The sequence below is a fragment of the Hylobates moloch genome, unplaced genomic scaffold (genome assembly GCF_009828535.3).
Source record: "Hylobates moloch isolate HMO894 unplaced genomic scaffold, HMol_V3 SCAFFOLD_4, whole genome shotgun sequence".
NCBI lineage: Eukaryota > Metazoa > Chordata > Mammalia > Primates > Hylobatidae > Hylobates > Hylobates moloch.
The window spans coordinates 26,941,718-26,959,720 of NW_026652279.1; the positions used below are offsets into that span (position 1 = coordinate 26,941,718).

Here is an 18,003-nt window from a genome sequence, read left to right on the forward strand (position 1 = left end):
GGGCTGGAGTGAACCTCCCGCCTCAGGCTCCTGAGTAGCTGGGACTGCAGCCATCATGCTCTGCTAATTTTTTTTATTATCTAGTGTAGAGACAGGGTCTGGCTATGTTGCCCAGGCTGCTCTTGGACTCCTGGCCTCGAGCAATACTCCTGCCTCGGCCTCCCAAAGTGCCAGGATATCAGGCATGAGCCACTGCACCTGGCCAAGTTTTAAAATCTTTCAGTCACAGACTAAATAAAACACTCGCCTACATGTTCTACAAGTTCAGCCTTTTTTTTTTTTTTTTTTTTTTTTGAGACGGAGTCTCACTCTGTCACCCAGGCTGTAGTGCAGTGGCACAATCTTGGCTTACCACAACCTCTGCCTCCCAGGTTCAAGCGATTCTACTGCCTCAGCCTCCTGAGTAGCTGGGATTACAGGCACCTGCCATGAAACCCAGCTAATTTTTTTGTTTTTAATAGGAACCAGGTTTCACCGTGTTGGTCAGGCTGGTCTCGAACTCCTGACCTCAGGTAATCTGCCTGGCTCGGCCTCCCAAAGTGCTGGGATTACGGCATGAGCCACCATGCCCGGCCTAAGTTCAGCCTTTCATGCTTGTCTTGAGTTGTCCAATGTTGGAAAATGCCAGTTCACACTGATGAGAAGCTCCTACTCTTTGGGGTTACCTATGAGCCCACTTTGAAATCCCGAGGTTGAAAGTCCTGAAAATGAAAGATAAGCTGTCTGGCAAGTTAGGATGGGCATTGACGGAGAAATGCCTTACAGCTTGAGTAGTACTTTTTCACCGAACCACTTAAACAGTTATTATAAAATGGGACACTGAGAAATTAGAAGAGTTACTTAATCCCACCTGCTCGATTGAAGCTCCTCTGATAGGTGAATTTAATTAGGAAATTGTTACTTATGGTATCAATTACATGGTCAGCTTAAGCCTCAAATTCAGCTGACTTTAGTTTCAACATCAACTGCAATTTTGTTTTTTAAAGAGACTGGGGTCTTGCTATTGTGCCCCAGGCTGGCCTTGAACTCCTGGTCTCAAGGGATGCTTCCACCCCAGCTTGCTGAGTAGCTGGGACTGCAGGCACGTGTCACTGTGCCCAGCTCTTTTTTTTTCAACTTTGGTAGAAAAAGTGCTATTACCTGTAATCCTACATTAAGGAGAATACTTTGACAATAGATTCGTTTCTTCCTTTAGCCCCCTCCAACCTTCCAGATAGAACCCCACCCCAAAGAACACAGGCAAAAAAGATACATCAAGCCTCAATAATTTATTGCAAACTCCCTAATATCACATGCTGGTGCACTTGCAAATTCACTCAGGGATGTTCCGGGATGGGGGCCAGAAGGTGGAGAGCACCATGAAAGTACAGCCTGCAAGGCCAGATTGCTGAGGGGCAAACTTCATGCCAATGGAGGGGCAGACTTCAGGACCAGTCTAGATGGGCTAAGCTGCGTTGGGCAGGAAGGAGCTGGGCCGGGCCAGGAGCCTGAGGTTCTCCTTTGGCCAACCCACCCCAGGTTTCCAGCCCCTCCTCCTCACTCAGGGTCCTGTGTGGTGAGGGAGGTGTGGGGAGGTTAGCGGCTCTACAGCTGCCAGGCTTGTGGGCACTACCAGTTGAGCATGGGGCCCCCAGTCTAGTCCTTCACTGGGGAAAGCTTCCAAGGGCTTGGGCTTTCACTGCAGTATCTTCAGACAGGTCGGGATGAGGGATGAGGCCTTGCCCTTGGGGGGCTGCCCTTCCTCCGTAGCATCGAGGAGCTGCTGCAGGTAACAGGAGGTGCCAAGCAGCACGTGGCCCGTGGCCTGCATGCTGAAGAGGGCCCAGCGGAGAGCCTCCCTGGGTGGAATGAGAGGGCATGCAAGTCAAAACCATGAAGTAGGCTGGGCATGGTGTTCACGCCTGTAATCCTAGCACTTTGGGAGGCCATGGAGGGTGGGTAACCTGAGGTCAGGAGTTCGAGACCAGCATGGCCAACGTGGTGAATCTCTGTCTCTACTAAAAATACAAAAACTAGGCAGGCGTAGTGGTGGGTGCCTGTAATCCCAGCTACTCCAGAGCCTGAGGCAGGAGAATCGCTTGAACCCAGAAGGCGGAGGTCGCAGTGAGCCGAAGTGGCACCACTGCACTCCAAACTGGGTGACAGAGCAAGATTCTGTCTCAAAAAACAATCAAACAAAAAACACAAGGCTGGGCTTGGTGGCTCATGCCTGTAATCCTATCACTTTAGGTGGCTGAGGCAGGTGGATCATTTGAGGTCAGGAGTTTGAGACCATCCTGGCCAACATGGCGAAACCTGTCTCTACTAAAAAATACAAAAAATTAGCTGGGCATGGTGGCGGACACCTGTGATCTCAGCTACTTCGGAGGCTGAGGCACGAGAATCACTTGAACCCAGGAGACAGAGGTTGTAGTCAGCTGAGATTGTGCCACTGCACTCCAGCCTGGGTGACAGAGTGAGTCTGTCTCAAAAATAAATAAATAATAAATAAAAAACAAGAGTGTACCCCCTCCCTGCACCCCGTTATTCCCATGCTGGCCTGGAAGGGATTAGTTTCATTATGTTTGTTTTCTTCATTAATAACATTTGAATATCACTGAGGTGGTAGCACTAAAAGCCCTTCATCAATTCTAGAGTGATGTGCAAATAGGAACAGATGCTGCAGGTGAGATCAGGATTAGGGCGAGGACCTGCAATTCCACCTTAACCGAGATGCCCGGAACCTTCCTACTTTCTCATGCAAAACCCCAGCTCATTTCATAAGGCTTTCTATTTTTCTTTTTTTTTTTTTTTTTTTTGAGACGGAGTCTCGCTCTGTCACCCAGGCTGGAGTGTAGTGGCGCGATCTCGGCTCACTGCAAGCTCCGCCTCCCGGGTTCACGCCATTCTCCTGCCTCAGCCTCTCCGAGTAGCTGGGACTACAGGCGCCCGCCACCATGCCCGGCTAATTTTTTATATTTTTAGTAGAGACGGGGTTTCACCGTGGTCTCGATCTCCTGACCTCGTGATCCGCCCGCCTCGGCCTCCCAAAGTGCTGGGATTACAAGCGTGAGCCACCGCGCCCGGCCAAGGCTTTCTATTTTTCTACTACTACTTTGGACCAACCAGATTAATCTCCATAACATGGCTCTGCCCCTTGAGACACTCTTTTCTAGACTCTGAGGCCTTTCCAAGTCACTTGCAGTCTAGCTCATGTTCGGAGTGCTGGACATGAAGACACCCATGCCTGGCATGAGCATGTACTGAGAACTGAACCTGAATCAGGCAGGCCTAAGTCCTAATCCAGTCTTCTTAGCTGGGTGAACTTTAGCAAACTGCTCTAGCTTTGAGCTTCAGCTTCCTCATGGGTAAAATGGGATTGCACCTGCCACCCAGGGTCATGAGGCTGAAATAGCATAAAGCAACATGGGGTTGGATGTTTGGAAAGTAGGGGAAATGGGGAAGCGGGAACGGGTTCTAACCTCACGTATTCTCATGCTTCTTGAGACATATGGTTAGACTTTCAAAAATAAGTTTTAAGAAAAGTTCATTATATAGTACAAATGACTCTGGTCCATAAGACTTGCAAATTAATTCTGTCATATGGAGGGAAGATTATTTCATCCCTCCCATTCCCATGGGGAAAAAAACCCAATTTTGTATGTATACATTTATCTCTTTTTTTCTTCTTTTTAGAGACAAGGTCTCATGCTGTTGCCCAGGCTGGAGTACACAGTGGTATGGTCATATCTCACTGCAGCCTCAAACTCCTGGGCTCAAGCAATCCTCCCACCTAGCTGGGATTATAGGCACATACTACCACTGCCAGCATTTTGTGTGTGTGTGTGTGCGCACACACGCGTGTGATAGAGACGGGGTCTCACTCTGGCCCAAGCTGGTCTCAAACTCCTGGGCTCAACAGATCCTCCTGCCTTGACCTCCCAAAGTGCTGGGATTCCAGGTGAGAGCCACTGCACCCAGCCTATCTCACCATTCTTGCTGGACCTATATATGTGTGGGATTTTGAATTCTCCTTTGAACTGATTGTAACTTCTTGCTAGTTCTCTCATTAATTAATAAATTCAATTAAATCTTTGACACATGCCTTTTTTTTTTTTTTTTTCCCGAGACAGTCTTGCTCTTTTGCCCAGGCTGGAGTGCAGTGGTGGAATTTTGGCTCACTGCAACTTCCACCTCCCAGGTTCAAGCAATTCTCCTGCTTCAGCCTCCTAAGTAGTTGGGATTACAGGCATGCACCACAATGTCCAGCTAACTTTTGTATTTTTGTAGAGATTGGGTTTTGCCATGTTGGCCAGGCTGGTGTCAAACTTCTGATCTCAAGTGATCCACCCACCTTGGCCTCCCAAAGTGCTAGGATTACAGGTGTGAGCCACCGCGCCTGGCCAACACATATTCATTTCTTAAAAATTGACTAGAAGACTACTTAGGAAAACTCCCTATTTCAATAAAAAATGTAGTTGCTAGAGTAGAAAGTAGTCATAAAAACAAAATGCATCCAGGTTCCACCAGGAGGAACATGTGCATCCCGAGGCACACGCCAGTGTTGTCCACAGCACTTCGAGAACCCATCAGGCTCCGTGTTGTCTGATACAGGCTATGCTTTGTCAGCACCAAAGCCAGACCCAGGCGCTAAGAAGGCTGAGTCCATGTGAACAGACAGGGGCTCTCCCATTGCCCGTACCCACCCTATCCCCAGGAAATCCCAATTTGCTCACTTCATGATGCGTTTGGCCCCACAGCAGTGCAGATCGTAGGAAAGGGAGTACGTATCATAAAAAGTCGCCTTCACGTTCAGGCAGCCAATGAAGTCCTGTGGATTCAGCTTGTACAGGTCAAAGGTTACACGGGCCACATCAATCTTCTTGGCAGGCTTATGGGAGAGGGACAGTGGGTGCCTCGTCCCCTGCATTGAGACAAGCAAATGCTTAGCACCCCTTGAAGACATCTCCCAGGGTCCCGATTTTCTCCCCCTACAGGTGGGAGCTCACCTGTTCTGATGGGGGCTGCCATTTCTGCCCCTTCTGGAGGACCATGAACACTGTATCCCCTGCCAGGGCTTGGAAGTACTCTTCTGTCTCTACAGTTGTGCCATCTTCCTCCAGCACCAGGAAGAAGGGCTTGTCTGCTAGCATCAGAGTGTCCCGGACCTGGGGAATAAGGTCAGTGATGCTTCTGCCATCCCAGAACAAGTGGGCTAGGGTCTATGAGGTGGAACTGGAGTCCAGGCCCTCTGCTGTGGAATCACTACCCAGAGACTTTATCATGGTACCTTTTGGCTCCTGGCTTCAGGGTTCATAGTCTAGAATAATATTGTCCAATAAAATATAATGTAAGTCACATATAATTTTTAATTGTGATATAGTTTACATACTCTAAAAGTTACCCTCTAAAAGTGTACAATTCAGGGTTTTTTAGTATATTCATAAAGTTGTGCAACAATCACCACTATCTAATAGTGCAGTGACTACTAGGCTGGAATGCAGTAATCACAAGCATAACATAAGCGTAAGTAGAAGGCACATGACATAATTGTAGCTCACTGCGGCCTCCAACTCTTTTTTTTTTTTTTTTTTTTGAGACGGAGTCTCGCTCTGTCCCCCAGGCTGGAGTGCAGTGGCGCGATCTCGGCTCACTGCAAGCTCCGCCTCCCGGGTTCACGCCATTCTCCTGCCTCATCCTCCCGAGTAGCTGGGACTACAGCGCCCGCCAACACATCCGGCTAATTTTTTGTATTTTTAGTAGAGACGGGGTTTCACCGTGTTAGCCAGGATGGTCTCGATCTCCTGACCTCGTGATCCGCCCGCCTCAGCCTCCCAAAGTGCTGGGATTACAGGCTTGAGCCACCGCGCCCAGCCTGCAGCCTCCAACTCTTGGGCACAAGCAATCCTCCTGCCTCAGCCTCCCGAGTAGCTAGGACTACAGTTGCATGCCATTACACCTGCCTAATTTTTATGTTTTTTTAAAGATGGTGTCTGGCTATGTTGCTCAGACTGGTCTCAAACTCCTGGCCTCAAGGGATCCTTCTACCTTGGCCTCCCAAAGTGCTGGGATTACAGGCATGTGGTATCACGCCCGGACATGATTCATTCTTTTTTTTTTTTTGGCTAAATAATATTTTACTATATAGATATAACAGATTTTAAAATCTGTTTATCAATGGATGAACACTTGGATTGTTTATTTTTCACTATTACGAATAATGCTGCTATGAGTTTTTGTGTACAAGTTTTTATATGAACATATGTTTTCAATTCTCCTGGGCATATACCTAGGAGTAGAATCGCTGAGTCATACATTAACTCTATGTTTAATTTTTTTTTTTTTTTTTCTGTAGAGAAGGCCTTGCTCTTTAACCCAGGTTGGAATGCAGTGGTATAATCACAGCTCACTGCAGCCTCAACCTCCTGGGCTCGAGTGATCTTCTACTTTAGGCTCCCAAGTAGCTGAGATTACAGGTTTGTGCCATGTTGCCCAGCTGATTTTTTTTTTTTTTTGGTGGAGACAGGGTACTGCTTTGTTGCCCAGGCTGGTCTCAAACTTCTGGGCTCAAGTAATTCTCCCTGCTCAGCCTCCCAAAATGCTGGGATTACAAGCATGAGCCACCACAGTGGGCCTATGTTTAACTTTGAGGAGGTACCAAACTGTTTTCCACAGTGTCTGCATCATTTTACATCCCCACTAGCAATGTATGAGAACTCCAGTCTCCTTACGTCCTCACTGATGCTTTTATTGTCTGTATTTTAGCCAAAAATCCTTTTTTTTTTTTCTTTTGAGATTGACTTTTGCTCTTGTTGCCCAGGCTGGAGTGCAGTGGCATGATCTCGACTCACTGCAACCTCCACCTCCTGGGTTCAAGCGATTCTCCTGCCTCAGCCTTCCTGAGTGGCTGGGATTACAGGCATGCGCCACCACACCCAGCTAATTTTGTACTTTTAGTAGAGACAAGGTATCTCCATGTTGGTCAAGCTGGTCTCGAACTCCCGACCTTGGATGATCCGCCCGCCTCGGCCTCCCAAAGTGCTGGGATTATAGGCGTGAGCTACCGCACCAGGCCCAAAAATCTTTTTTTTTTTTAAATAGAGACAGGATCTCACCATGTTGCCAAGGCTGTTCTCAAACTCCTGGGTGCTCAGGCAGTCCTCCCACCTGGGCCTCCTTAAGTGCTTGGATTACAGACGTGAGGCACAACACCCAGCCATATATCCACTTTTTGGTGGATGAAGTGATTTTAATTTGCATTCCCCTAATGATTAATGATGCTGAGCCTTTTTTTTTTTTTTTTTTTTTTGAAACAGGGTCTTGCTCTCTCACCTAGGCTGGAGTGCAGTGGTGCCATCATGACTCACTGCAGCGTCAGCCTCCTAGGCTCAAGTGATCCTACCACCTCAGTCTCCCAAGTAGCTGGGACTATAGGCATGTGCCACCATTCCCAGCTAATTTTTGTATTTTTTTGTAGAAGTGGGGTTTTGCCATGTTACCCAGGCTGGTCTTGAACTCCTGGGCTCAAGCAATCCGCCTGCCTCCACCTCCCGCAGTGCTAAAATTAGAGGCATGAGCCAATGCGCTTGGCCAAGCATCTTTTCATGGGTTTATTGGCCACTGTGTTATCTTCTTTGGAGAAATATCTACTCAAATCCTTTGCCCATTTTTAATTGGGTTGTCTTTTTCTTGTTCAGCTGTAAACACTATATATTCTTGATATTAGACCCTTATCACCTTATCAGCTATATGATTTGCAAGTATTTTCTCCCATTTTGTGGGTTGTGGTTTTTTTTTGTTTGTTTTTTGTTTTTTTTTTTTGAGACAGAGTCTCGCTCTGTCACCCAGGCTGGAGTGCAGTGGCACAATCTTGGCTCACTGCAAGCTCCGCCTCCCGGGTTCACGCCATTCTCCTGCCTCAGCCTCCCGAGTAGCTGGACCTACAGGCACCCGCCATCACGCCCGGCTAATTTTTTGTATTTTTAGTAGAGACGGGGTTTCACTGTGTTAGCCAGGATGGTCTCGATCTCCTGACCTCGTGATCCGCCCGCCTCGGCCTCCCAAAGTGCTGGGATTACAGGCGTGAGCCACAGCGCCCGGCCTCGGGTTGTGTTTTTTACTTTCTTGATAGTGTCCCTTGATATACAAGTTTTAGGCTGGGCACGGTGGCTCACGCCTGTAAGCCTAGCACTTTGGGAGGCAGAGTCAGGTGGGTCACCTGAGGTCAAGAGTTCGAGACCAGCCTAGCCAACATGGTGAAACCCTGTCTCTACTAAAATTACAAAAAATTAGCTGGGCGTGGTGGTAGGCACCTGTAATCCCAGCTATTCAGAAGGCTGAGGCATAAGAATTGCTTGAACCTGCAAGGCAGAGGTTGCAGTGAGCCTAGATTGCACCACTGCACTCCAGCCTGGGTGACAGAGCAAGACTCTGTCTAAAAAAAAAAAGGTTTTATTGCTGATGAAGTCCAGTTTTGCTTGTTTGTTTGTTTGTTTGTTTCCCCCTTTGGTTGCTTTGCTTTGGTGCCATATCTAGGAAATCAAGGTCATGAAGACTTACATACTATGTTTTCTTCTAAGGATTTTATAGTTTTAGTTCTTACATTTAGGTCTTTGGTCCATTTTTACTTTTCTCACTTCTCTGAACTAGTTTCGTCATCAAAAAAAAAGTTGAGGCAAGTACAGTTTATAAGTTGTTACAGTGATTAAATGCAAAAATGTCATGACAGCTGGGCGCGGTGGCTCATGCCTGTAATCCCAGTACTTTGGGAGGCCAAGGCAGATGGCTCACGAGGTCAGGAGATCGAGACCATCCTGGCTAACATGGTGAAACCCCATCTCTACTAAAAATACAAAAATTAGCCGGGTGTGGTGGCGGGCGCCTGTAGTCCCAGCTACTTGGGAGGCTGAGGCAGGAGGATGGCGTGAACCTGGGAGGTGGAACTTGCAATGAGCTGAGATCACGCCACTGCACTCCAGCCTAGGCGACAGAGTGAGACTCCATCTCAAAAAAAAAAAAAAAAAAAAAAGTGTCATGACACTTAGGTTAACTGCCTGGGTTTCAATCCCAGTGAATGCACTTGGCCTCTGCCTCTGGAAAATGGAAATAGTGGTAACTACCTTAAGGCTCTCATCAGAAGAAATGCTGCAAATCACCTGGCAGAATACATGGTCCATAATAAGAATAGGCGCCTCAGGACATTTACAACCACATCATTAGTTATCTTGGAATGATGGAATTCTCACGTCACTTTTCTTGCTTGGATTCACTAAGGAACATATTTTGCTGCTTAAAAATCTTTCAGTAAGGGCCTGGGATCAGCAACGCATCAATAGCAATGAACATACCTAGCTCCCTGATCTCGGTTTCTGAATACTAAAATGAAACAGACCTTAGAAAAAAATGGCCAAGAATTAGGGCAGGGAAAATACAAGATGAGCCTGTAATACCTTGCTGCACCAGAAAGAAAGCATGCAAAGAATGATGGGGACATGATTTAAAAAAAAAAAAAAAAGCACCAGAAAGTAAAAAAGCATGCAAAGAATGATGGGGACATGATAAAAAGACACAGAAGTCTGGGACAACTTGAGCGTCAATAAATAATCTGTTTCCATTCATGTATCCTACTAAAATAGAAATACCTGTGTCCCTTTTGAAATAAATAAATAAATAAATAGGCCAGGTGCAGTGGCTCATGCCTCTAATCCCAGCGCTTTGGGAGGCCAAGGTGGGAGGATCACTTGAGACCAGGAGTTTGAGACCAGGCTGGGAAACATAGCTAGACCGCATCTCTATTTTTAAAAAAATTAAAAATTAGGTGTGAGGTCATGTACCTATAGTCCTAGCGAGTCGGGAGGCTGAGGGGGCGGGATCACTTGAACCTAGGAGTCTAAGGCTGCAGTCAGCCGTCATCACACCACTGCATTCTAGCCTGGGCAATGGAGTGAGACCCTTTCTCTAAAAAATAATAATAATAGGCCAGGCACGGTGGCTCACGCCTGTAATCCCAGCACTTTGGGAGGCCGAGGCGGGTGGATCACGAGGTCAGGATATCGAGACCATCCTGGCCAACACGGTGAAACCCCGTCTCTACTAAACATACAAAAGTGAAATTAGCTGGGCGTGGTGGTGGGCGCCTGTAGTCCCAGCTACTCGGGAGGCTGAGGCGGGAGAATGGCATGAACCCGGGAGGCGGAGCTTGCAGTGAGCCGAGATCGCGCCACTGCAATCCAGCCTGGGTGACAGAGTGAGACTCCGTCTCAAATAAATAAATAAATAAATAAATAAATAAATAAATAAATAAATAATAAGTGAATACAGTGACAGATGCAGAATTCAATGTTTACTTAGTACAAAGTACTGACCTAGAAAATAAATAACAGAGGGAAAAATGTTACATAGAGAAGCTTGACTGTACCTACCACTTTATTCAAATAATCAAAACAGTAAGGTGACAAAAATTGCATAAAATTTTGCAGTGACAATCTTTTAAAAATTTTTTTTAAACAGGGTCTCGCTCTGTCACACAGGCTGCAGTGCAGTGGTGCATTCACAGTTCACTGGACCCTCAAATTCCTAGGCTCAAGCGACCATCCTGCCTCAGCCTTCTGAGTAACTGGGACTACAGGTACACACCACCATGTCCAGCTAATTCCTGTATTATTTTTGTATAGATAGGGTCTCACCATGTTGCCCAGGCTGGTCTTGAACTCCTGGGCTCAAGGAAACCTCCTGCCTCGGCCTCCCAAAGTGTTAGGATTACAAGCATGAGCCACCATGCCTGGCCTGCAACTGATTTTTATCATATTCCTGCCAAAGATATAAACTTGAATTAAAGAAATGGATAGGGCCGGGTGTGGTGGCTCACACCTGTAATCCCAGCACTTTGGGAGGCCGAGGAAAGCAGATCACGAGGTCAGGAGATCGAGACCATCCTGGCTAACATGGTGAAACCCCGTCTCTATTAAAAATACAAAAAAAATTAGCCGGGCCCGGTGGCGGGTGCCTGTAGTCCCAGCTACACAGGAGGCTGAGGCAGGAGAATGGTGGGAACCCGGGAGGCGGAGCTTACAGTGAGCCGAGATAGCACCACTGCACTCTAGCCTGGGCGACAGAGCGAGACTCCATCTCACCCGTCTCAAAAAAAAAAAAAAAAAAAAAGAAAAAAGAAATGCATAGTTCCAAACCAAGGGACAGTAAACAAAAATAGCTGGCTCATATTCTTCAAAATGGTCAAGGCAATGAAAGTCAAGAAGTCAAGGAAACACTGAAAAATTGTTCCATACTGAAGGGAACTAAAGAGACATACAATTAAATAAACACTTGATCCTGACTTGGATCCTTTCACTATAAAGGATATTATTGGGACAGCTGGCAATGCTTGAGTTTAAGGATTCAATTACAGTAATGTAATACTGTTTCCTGATTGTAATAGTTGTGTGATGGCTACACAGGAGAATATCCTCGTTTATAGAAAATGCATATTGAAGTATCCAAGAGTAATAGGCAGCAAGTTGGCAACTTACTCTCAAATGATTCAGGCAAAGTTTTGTATTGTATTTGTACTGTGTAACTTTTGTTAGTTTGCAATTGCTTCCTCCAGGGGAAGCCACATATAACAAGGACATTTTGATGCAGGGGGTGCCCAGACCTCAGGGCAAAAACTAGAGTATGAACAGTTCGTTTGATCGAAAGCACAAGAAATGTAGTCTGCACAGCCAGAAGCCTTACAAAGGAGGGGAAATTGGCTCCGAAGAACAGAACTAATACACAGAAATAGGGGAGGCAACTTAGAATAAAGAGGTTAGCTATGATTGATTTCTGTATGTTAAATAGAGCCTAGTAATTGGAAGCCTAATCCAAACATTTGACCTGTACCAGGCACCTGGGATTGCAGGTGAGAGGGTCCCACCCCTGTAGAGATGATCAGTGAGGACGGGTATGGTGGTTGACGCCTGTAATCCCAGCACTTTGGGAGGCAGAGGCGGGTGGATTACCTGAGGTCAGGAGTTTGAGATCAGCCTGGCCAACATGACGAAACCCCGTCTCTACTAAAAATACAAAAATTAACTGGGCGTGGTGGCGCATGCCTGTAGTCCCAGCTTCTTGGGAGGCTGAGGCATGAGAATCACTTGAACCTGGGAGGTGGAGGCTTCAGTGAGCCGAGATCACGCCACTGCACTACAACTTGGGTGACACAGCATAGGTCACACCTGTAATCCCAACACTTTGGGAGGCCGAGGTGGGTGGATTGCCTGAGCTCAAGAGTTCGAGACCAGCCTGGGCAACACAGTGAAACCCCGTCTCTACTAAAGTACAAAAAATTAGCTGGGTGTGGTGGTGTGTGCCTGTAGTCCCAGCTATTCGAGAGGCTGAGGCAGGAGAATCGCTTGATCCTGGGAGGCAGAGGTTGCAGTGAGCCGAGATCGCGCCATTGCACCCCAGCCTGGGTGACAAGAGCGAGACTTCGTCTCAAAAAAAAAAAAAAAAAAAAACAACCAATGGAAGTGGGAAGCATGAGATTTTCCAGCAAGAAAAATGTGCCCTGAAAATACCACTGACCTACTGATAGTGTAGGATGGTAACGTACTGCCCCCCTCCTGTTACCAGACATCAGCCATTGCTAATTAGTTGGACAGCTCTCCAGGTGGGCATTACCATCTGTAGGCGCTGGTAGGTATCAGAAAGGAAACTGTGCCACCTTCTAAGCCCTGACCTCCATCTCTGCTGAATCCCAGCTCACAGCTGGGCTGTGCAACGCGCAGGGCGCTCTCACCTTGAGGAGGAGGTCCTCAAGACTGTAAGCCATGATGCCCTTCCTCACGCTTCGATCCGCAGTGCTTACGCGGCAGGGCCGGGCCCCGGGGGCCTTGGGGCTGGGCTCCGACAGCAGCTGCTGGGTCACCACAGAGGTACGCACTGACACACGCCTGGGACAGTTGAAGCATCAGGGTGAGCTGCCCACTTTGCCCAACCCTTGCCCACCACACAGGGGAGCCACCTCCCCACCCCTCCCGACTGGGCTCATGATCAGCCAACCCCCCATCACCTGCTAATCCTGCTCTAGTCTGACTCAGAAGCCTGCTAGAGGCCAGGCATGGTGGCCCATGTCTGTAATCCCACACTTTGGAAGGCTGAGGTGGGCAGATCACTTGAAGTCAGGAGTTCAAGACCACCCTGGCTAACATGGTGAAACCCCATCTCTACTAAAAATACAAAGATTAGCCAGAGTGGTGGCACATGCCTGTAATCCCAGCTCCATAGGCTGGGACACAAGAATTGCTTGAACCCTGAGAGGCGGCAGAGGTTGCAGTGAGCGGTGATGGTGCCACTGCACTCCAGCCTAGGCAACAGAGTGAGACCTTGACTTAAAAAAAAAAAAAAAGAAAGAAAGAAAAAAAAGCCTGCTAGAGCAGTGCATCTCAAACTTCGAAGGACACATACGTCGCCAGGGCTTCTGTTCAAATGCAGATTCTGATTGAGTAGACCTGGGTGAGGCCTGAGATTCCAAATGTTTCACAAGTTCCCAAGTGATGTTGATATGCTGGTTCTCAGACCATGAGGAGTAAGTAGCAAAGTAATAAAAGACCCACCCCACATTCCCCCAGTTACCACCTGTCTTGACCTCACTCTCCTCACCTGTAAAGTTGGATGAAGTGGGGGAAGCCTGAAGTATGTAAGGTATTTTTTTTTAACTGAAGCACTCAATTTAGAACCAAAGGAATGGAAAGGACCTGGATTTTACAGTCAGGCAGTCCCAGTTTAGAACCTTGGCTCCCTCATGGATTTGCTGGGTGATTGAGAGCACCCACTATGTCCCTCAGTTCTCTCACCTATTCATTTGGCATAATAACCCCCACTTCCCAAAGTTGTTGTGAGGCTTACATGAGACCAGGAGTAAAAGCACCAAGCATAGTATCTACTCCTTTCTATGCACGGTGTGGTGGTGGTGTAAGCAGCAGCATTAATATCACCCAGGGACTTCTTGGCAGTGCAAAATCTCAGGTCCCACTCCAGACCTCCTGAATCAGAATCTGCACTTGAACAAGGTCCCCTGTGACCTATATACCCATTAAAGTTTGAGAAGTTCTGGCTTACACATCATAGGTGGCTCCCTTTCCATTCTGCCCATGACTTTCCTCACCTGGAGAGGGACTTGGGATAGAGAAGGCTAAGGGACTTCATGGCATATTCCATCCTTGTCAGCTGGACTGTGTTGGACCTGGGAAAGAGGCAGAAACAATTCATCAGGGTGAGATGAGAGGGTTCCCATCTCTCTCATTAGACAAGGTGCAACCCAACCCCTGTTCAGCCACCCTCCTCCCTGTTCTTCTATCCTCACACATACCTCCCCCAGCCCTTCTCCTGTCCAGCCCCATGCATGCCAACCAAGACCAAGCTGGAGACCCCACCCCTCTCCCCACCAGGTGCTCAGGCTCAGCCTCACTCAGCAGCCGCTGCTCCTGCCCCAGTCCCACTCACTCCATGTTTCTCAGCCCCTGGCTCTGGTCACACTGAGCAGATAACCCAAGTCAGGGCTGAAGAAGCCTTGCCGGATTTGTTCCTGTCCCTGGGGACAGAGTCCACTTTACGCTGGCAGGAGGTGAGTCACACCACCTCACACTTCTGGGGACCGTTCCCTCACCTCTAGTCCAGAGACCTCACAGGCAGGCAGCCCAGTCAAAGCCTGCTCTCTCCCATAGGTCCTTGAGCAATCCGAACCCCTTCCTCAGGCTTCCCACTGGCCAAAAAAACATTCTGTGATGATAGAGGCATGCCTTGTACATACTCTCCAATACCATTGCTACTAGCCCCATGTGGCTATTGAGTATTCGAAACATAACTAGTGTGATTCAGGAGCTTAATTTTTTTTTTTTTTTTGAGTTTCGCTCTTGTCACTCAGACTGGAGTACAATGGGGTGATCTTGCTCACTACAACCTCTGCCTCCTGGGTTCAAGCAATTATCCTGCCTCAGTCTCCCCAGTAGCTGGGATTACAGGCACCTGCCACCATGCCCACCTAATTTTTTGTTTTGTTTTGTTTGGATTTTTAGTAGAGATTGGGTTTCACCATGTTGGCGAGACTGGTCTTGAACTCCTGACCTCAGGTGATCTCCCTGCCTCGGCCTCCCAAAGTGCGGGGATTACAGGCGTGAGCCACTGCATCCGGCACAGGAGCTGTATTTTTTACTTTATTGAATTTTAACTAATTTAAATTTAAATAGCCACATTGCCATGTGGCTCTTGGCACCCGTATTAGATCACAGGTCTAAGCAGATAGCCCTGGGCTCATCTGTCACCACTTTTTCTCTTAAACCTCTGTGCTCCAGCTCTTGAAGGGCCCAACCCTTTGCACAGACAGTTCCCTCCACCTGTTGTGCCTTTCTCTGATCCAGGGCGAAATTTTTGCAGCCTTGAAGCCTCTGTTTCATTGCTTTCCACTCTTTAAAAGTAAAGTCTTCTTAGACCACTCACAAAATTATTACCCCTTCATCCTGCTCTTCTTAGCCACGGGTGCCTCTGGGTCTGTTTCTGCTGTAGCCCCTCAGTCCCTGGGTGCTTGGCCCTGAGGTCCTCTTCCTATTCGAAGCCCCCGGCACACGTAGGGCTTCGCAGAGCAAGGGGCACAAGGGGTGGACATAAAACAAAAGCCCCCTTGCCAGTTGGGGACAATCACTCTCTCCTTTTAACAATTTGGGGGACTTTTCAGACCAGGCCCCACAGAGGCAGAAAACTCCCTTTCCCACTTAGCACTACAGTAGCTCTAGTCCTAGCTACGTGGGAGCCTGAGGCAGGAGGATTCTGCTTGCCTCAGCCTCACCCACTTCGTATCCCTAGCAAAACTCTGCCAAGAGCTACCTAACCTGGTCTCCAGGAGCAAAGAAAAAAAAAAATCCCCAAACCCAAAACAATAACAAACTCCTTACCTCCCCCTCACAGCCTCCTGGAAATACTGCCCTGTCCTGCCCAGCCCTCCCTTCATTTATTTCCAGCCCGCATGAAGCTCCTCCCCAGTCTTCAGCCCCAGCTGGGGAAAAGAGCTTGGGGTGAGAGCTGCAAGCCAGCCTGACTTCCAGAAAAGGCCTAAAAGGAGGGGAGAAGGCACGTTTCAAAAGCTTTGGCAAAACGGATGGTCCATGACGTGAGATCAAGCACAGAGGGCACAGAAAGCAGGCAGATGTGGGTTGTGGTCCCAACTCCACCCTATATCAGTTTGCTTGAGCTTAGACAGATCACCTGACTTCTGTGAGCCCCAGTTTCTCTTCTCTGTATAATGAGGATAATAATTCTTGTTTTATAGGGTAGTGGTGAGGATTAGTGACAATAAAAGTAAAGGGGCACAGTGGTTCATGCCTATAATCCCAGTGTTTTGGGAGGCTGAGGCGGGAGGATTGCTTGAGGACAGGGGTTGGAGGACAGCCTGGGCAATAGAGTGAGACCTTGTCTCTGAAAAAAAAAAAAAAAGAAAACAAAAAAGAAAAAAGTAGCCTGGGTGCCGTGGCTGACGCCTCTAATCCCAGCACTTTGGGAGGCCGAGGCAGGTGGATCACTTGAGGTCAGGAGTTTGAGACCAGCATGGCCAACATGGTGAAGCCCCGTCTCTACTAAAAATACAAAAATGAGCCAGGCGTGGTGGTGTGTGCCTGTAATCCCAGCTACCTGGGAGGCTGAGGCAGGAGAATCGCTTGAGCCTGGGAGGCAGAGGTTGCAGTGAGCTTAGATCGCACCACTGCACTCCATTCTGGGCGACAGAGTGAGACCTTGTCTCAAAAAAAAAAAAAAAAAAAGACCGGGCACGGTGGCTCACACCTCTAATCCTGGCACTTTGGGAGGCCGAGGTGTACAGATCACAAGGTCAAGAGTTCGAGACCAGCTTGGTCAATATGGCGAAACCCCCCATCTCTACTAAATATACAAAAATTAGCCATGCATGGTGGCAGGTGCCTGAAATCCCAGCTACTCAGGAGGCTGAGGTAGGAGAATCACTTGAACCCAGGAGGCAGAAGTTGCAGTGAGCTGAGATCACACCACTGCACTCCAGCCTGGGTGACAGAGCCAGACTCTGTCTCAAAAAAAAAAAAAAAAAAAGTAAAGGCTTTGCAAACATAAACACTCAATAGATCGAAGTGATTATTAGTATTACTGATAATTTTTTATTTTTATTTTATTATTTTTAATTTTTTTTGTCTTTTTCTCAATTTGATAATGTACATATTAAATCATAGCAGAGAGTAAGACAAGCTGAAATGTGGAGTGGTTAAGAGTGTAAGATCTATGACTCAGCAGTTCCACTTCTGTGTGTGTGTGTGTGTGTGTGGTGTGTCATATAGAGCACACCTGTTGTCCCAGATGCTCAGAAGGAGGCTGATGCAGGAGGATCACTTGAGCCCAGGAATTAAAATTTAGCCTGAGTAACATAGGGAGACCCTGTCTTTACAAAAGAAAAGAAACAAAACTAAAACCAAACAAAATTACATATATGTGTGTGTGTATATATATATGTATATACACACACACATATATATACACACATACATATACAAAAGAAATGAAAAATATGTCTACACAAAAACTTGTATGTGAATATTCATAGGATTATTCATAATAGCCAAAAGATAGAAACACATGAATGTTCAATTTATAAATCGATTTTTTAAATGTGCGTATCCATACATGGTATATTATTTGTCAAAAAGGATCCATACTACCACATGGAGGAACCTTGCAAACAGTAGAGAAAGTAGACAAAGCCAGTCACAGGAATCATATACATATTGTGTGATTCCACTTATATGAAATGTCTAGAATAGGCAAATCTATATAAAGACAAAATAGGGCCAGGCGCGGTGGCTCACGCCTGTAATCTCAGCACTTTGGGAGGCTGAGGTAGGCGGATCATGAGGTCAGGAGATCGAGACCATCCTGGCTAACACGGCGAAACCCCGTCTCTACTAAAAATACAAAAAATTAGCCGGGCGTGGTGGCAGGCGCCTGTAGTCCCAGCTATTCGGGAGGCTGAGGCAG

The 18,003-nt window shown here is 47.4% G+C and overlaps 2 protein-coding genes across 2 annotated transcripts in view; one reads left to right on the forward strand and one right to left on the reverse strand.

Annotated features, from left to right (window-relative positions):
• IL17RE (interleukin 17 receptor E) overlaps window positions 1-18,003 on the forward strand; it is a 52,926-nt gene that overhangs the window by 1,225 nt on the left and 33,698 nt on the right. The window contains exon 2 of the mRNA XM_032149637.2: window positions 4,977-5,159. The gene's annotated coding sequence lies outside the window, so the exon portion shown is untranslated. The remainder of the gene's footprint in view (window positions 1-4,976; window positions 5,160-18,003) is intronic.
• On the reverse strand, window positions 1,412-14,310 carry CIDEC (cell death inducing DFFA like effector c). Its single transcript, XM_032149670.2, has 5 exons — window positions 14,123-14,310; window positions 12,755-12,908; window positions 4,989-5,147; window positions 4,716-4,903; window positions 1,412-1,838 (listed from the first exon to the last, which is right to left on the reverse strand). Exons 1-5 carry the CDS (start codon window positions 14,224-14,226, stop codon window positions 1,676-1,678), a joined length of 768 nt encoding a protein of 255 aa, XP_032005561.2. The 5' UTR covers window positions 14,227-14,310; the 3' UTR covers window positions 1,412-1,675.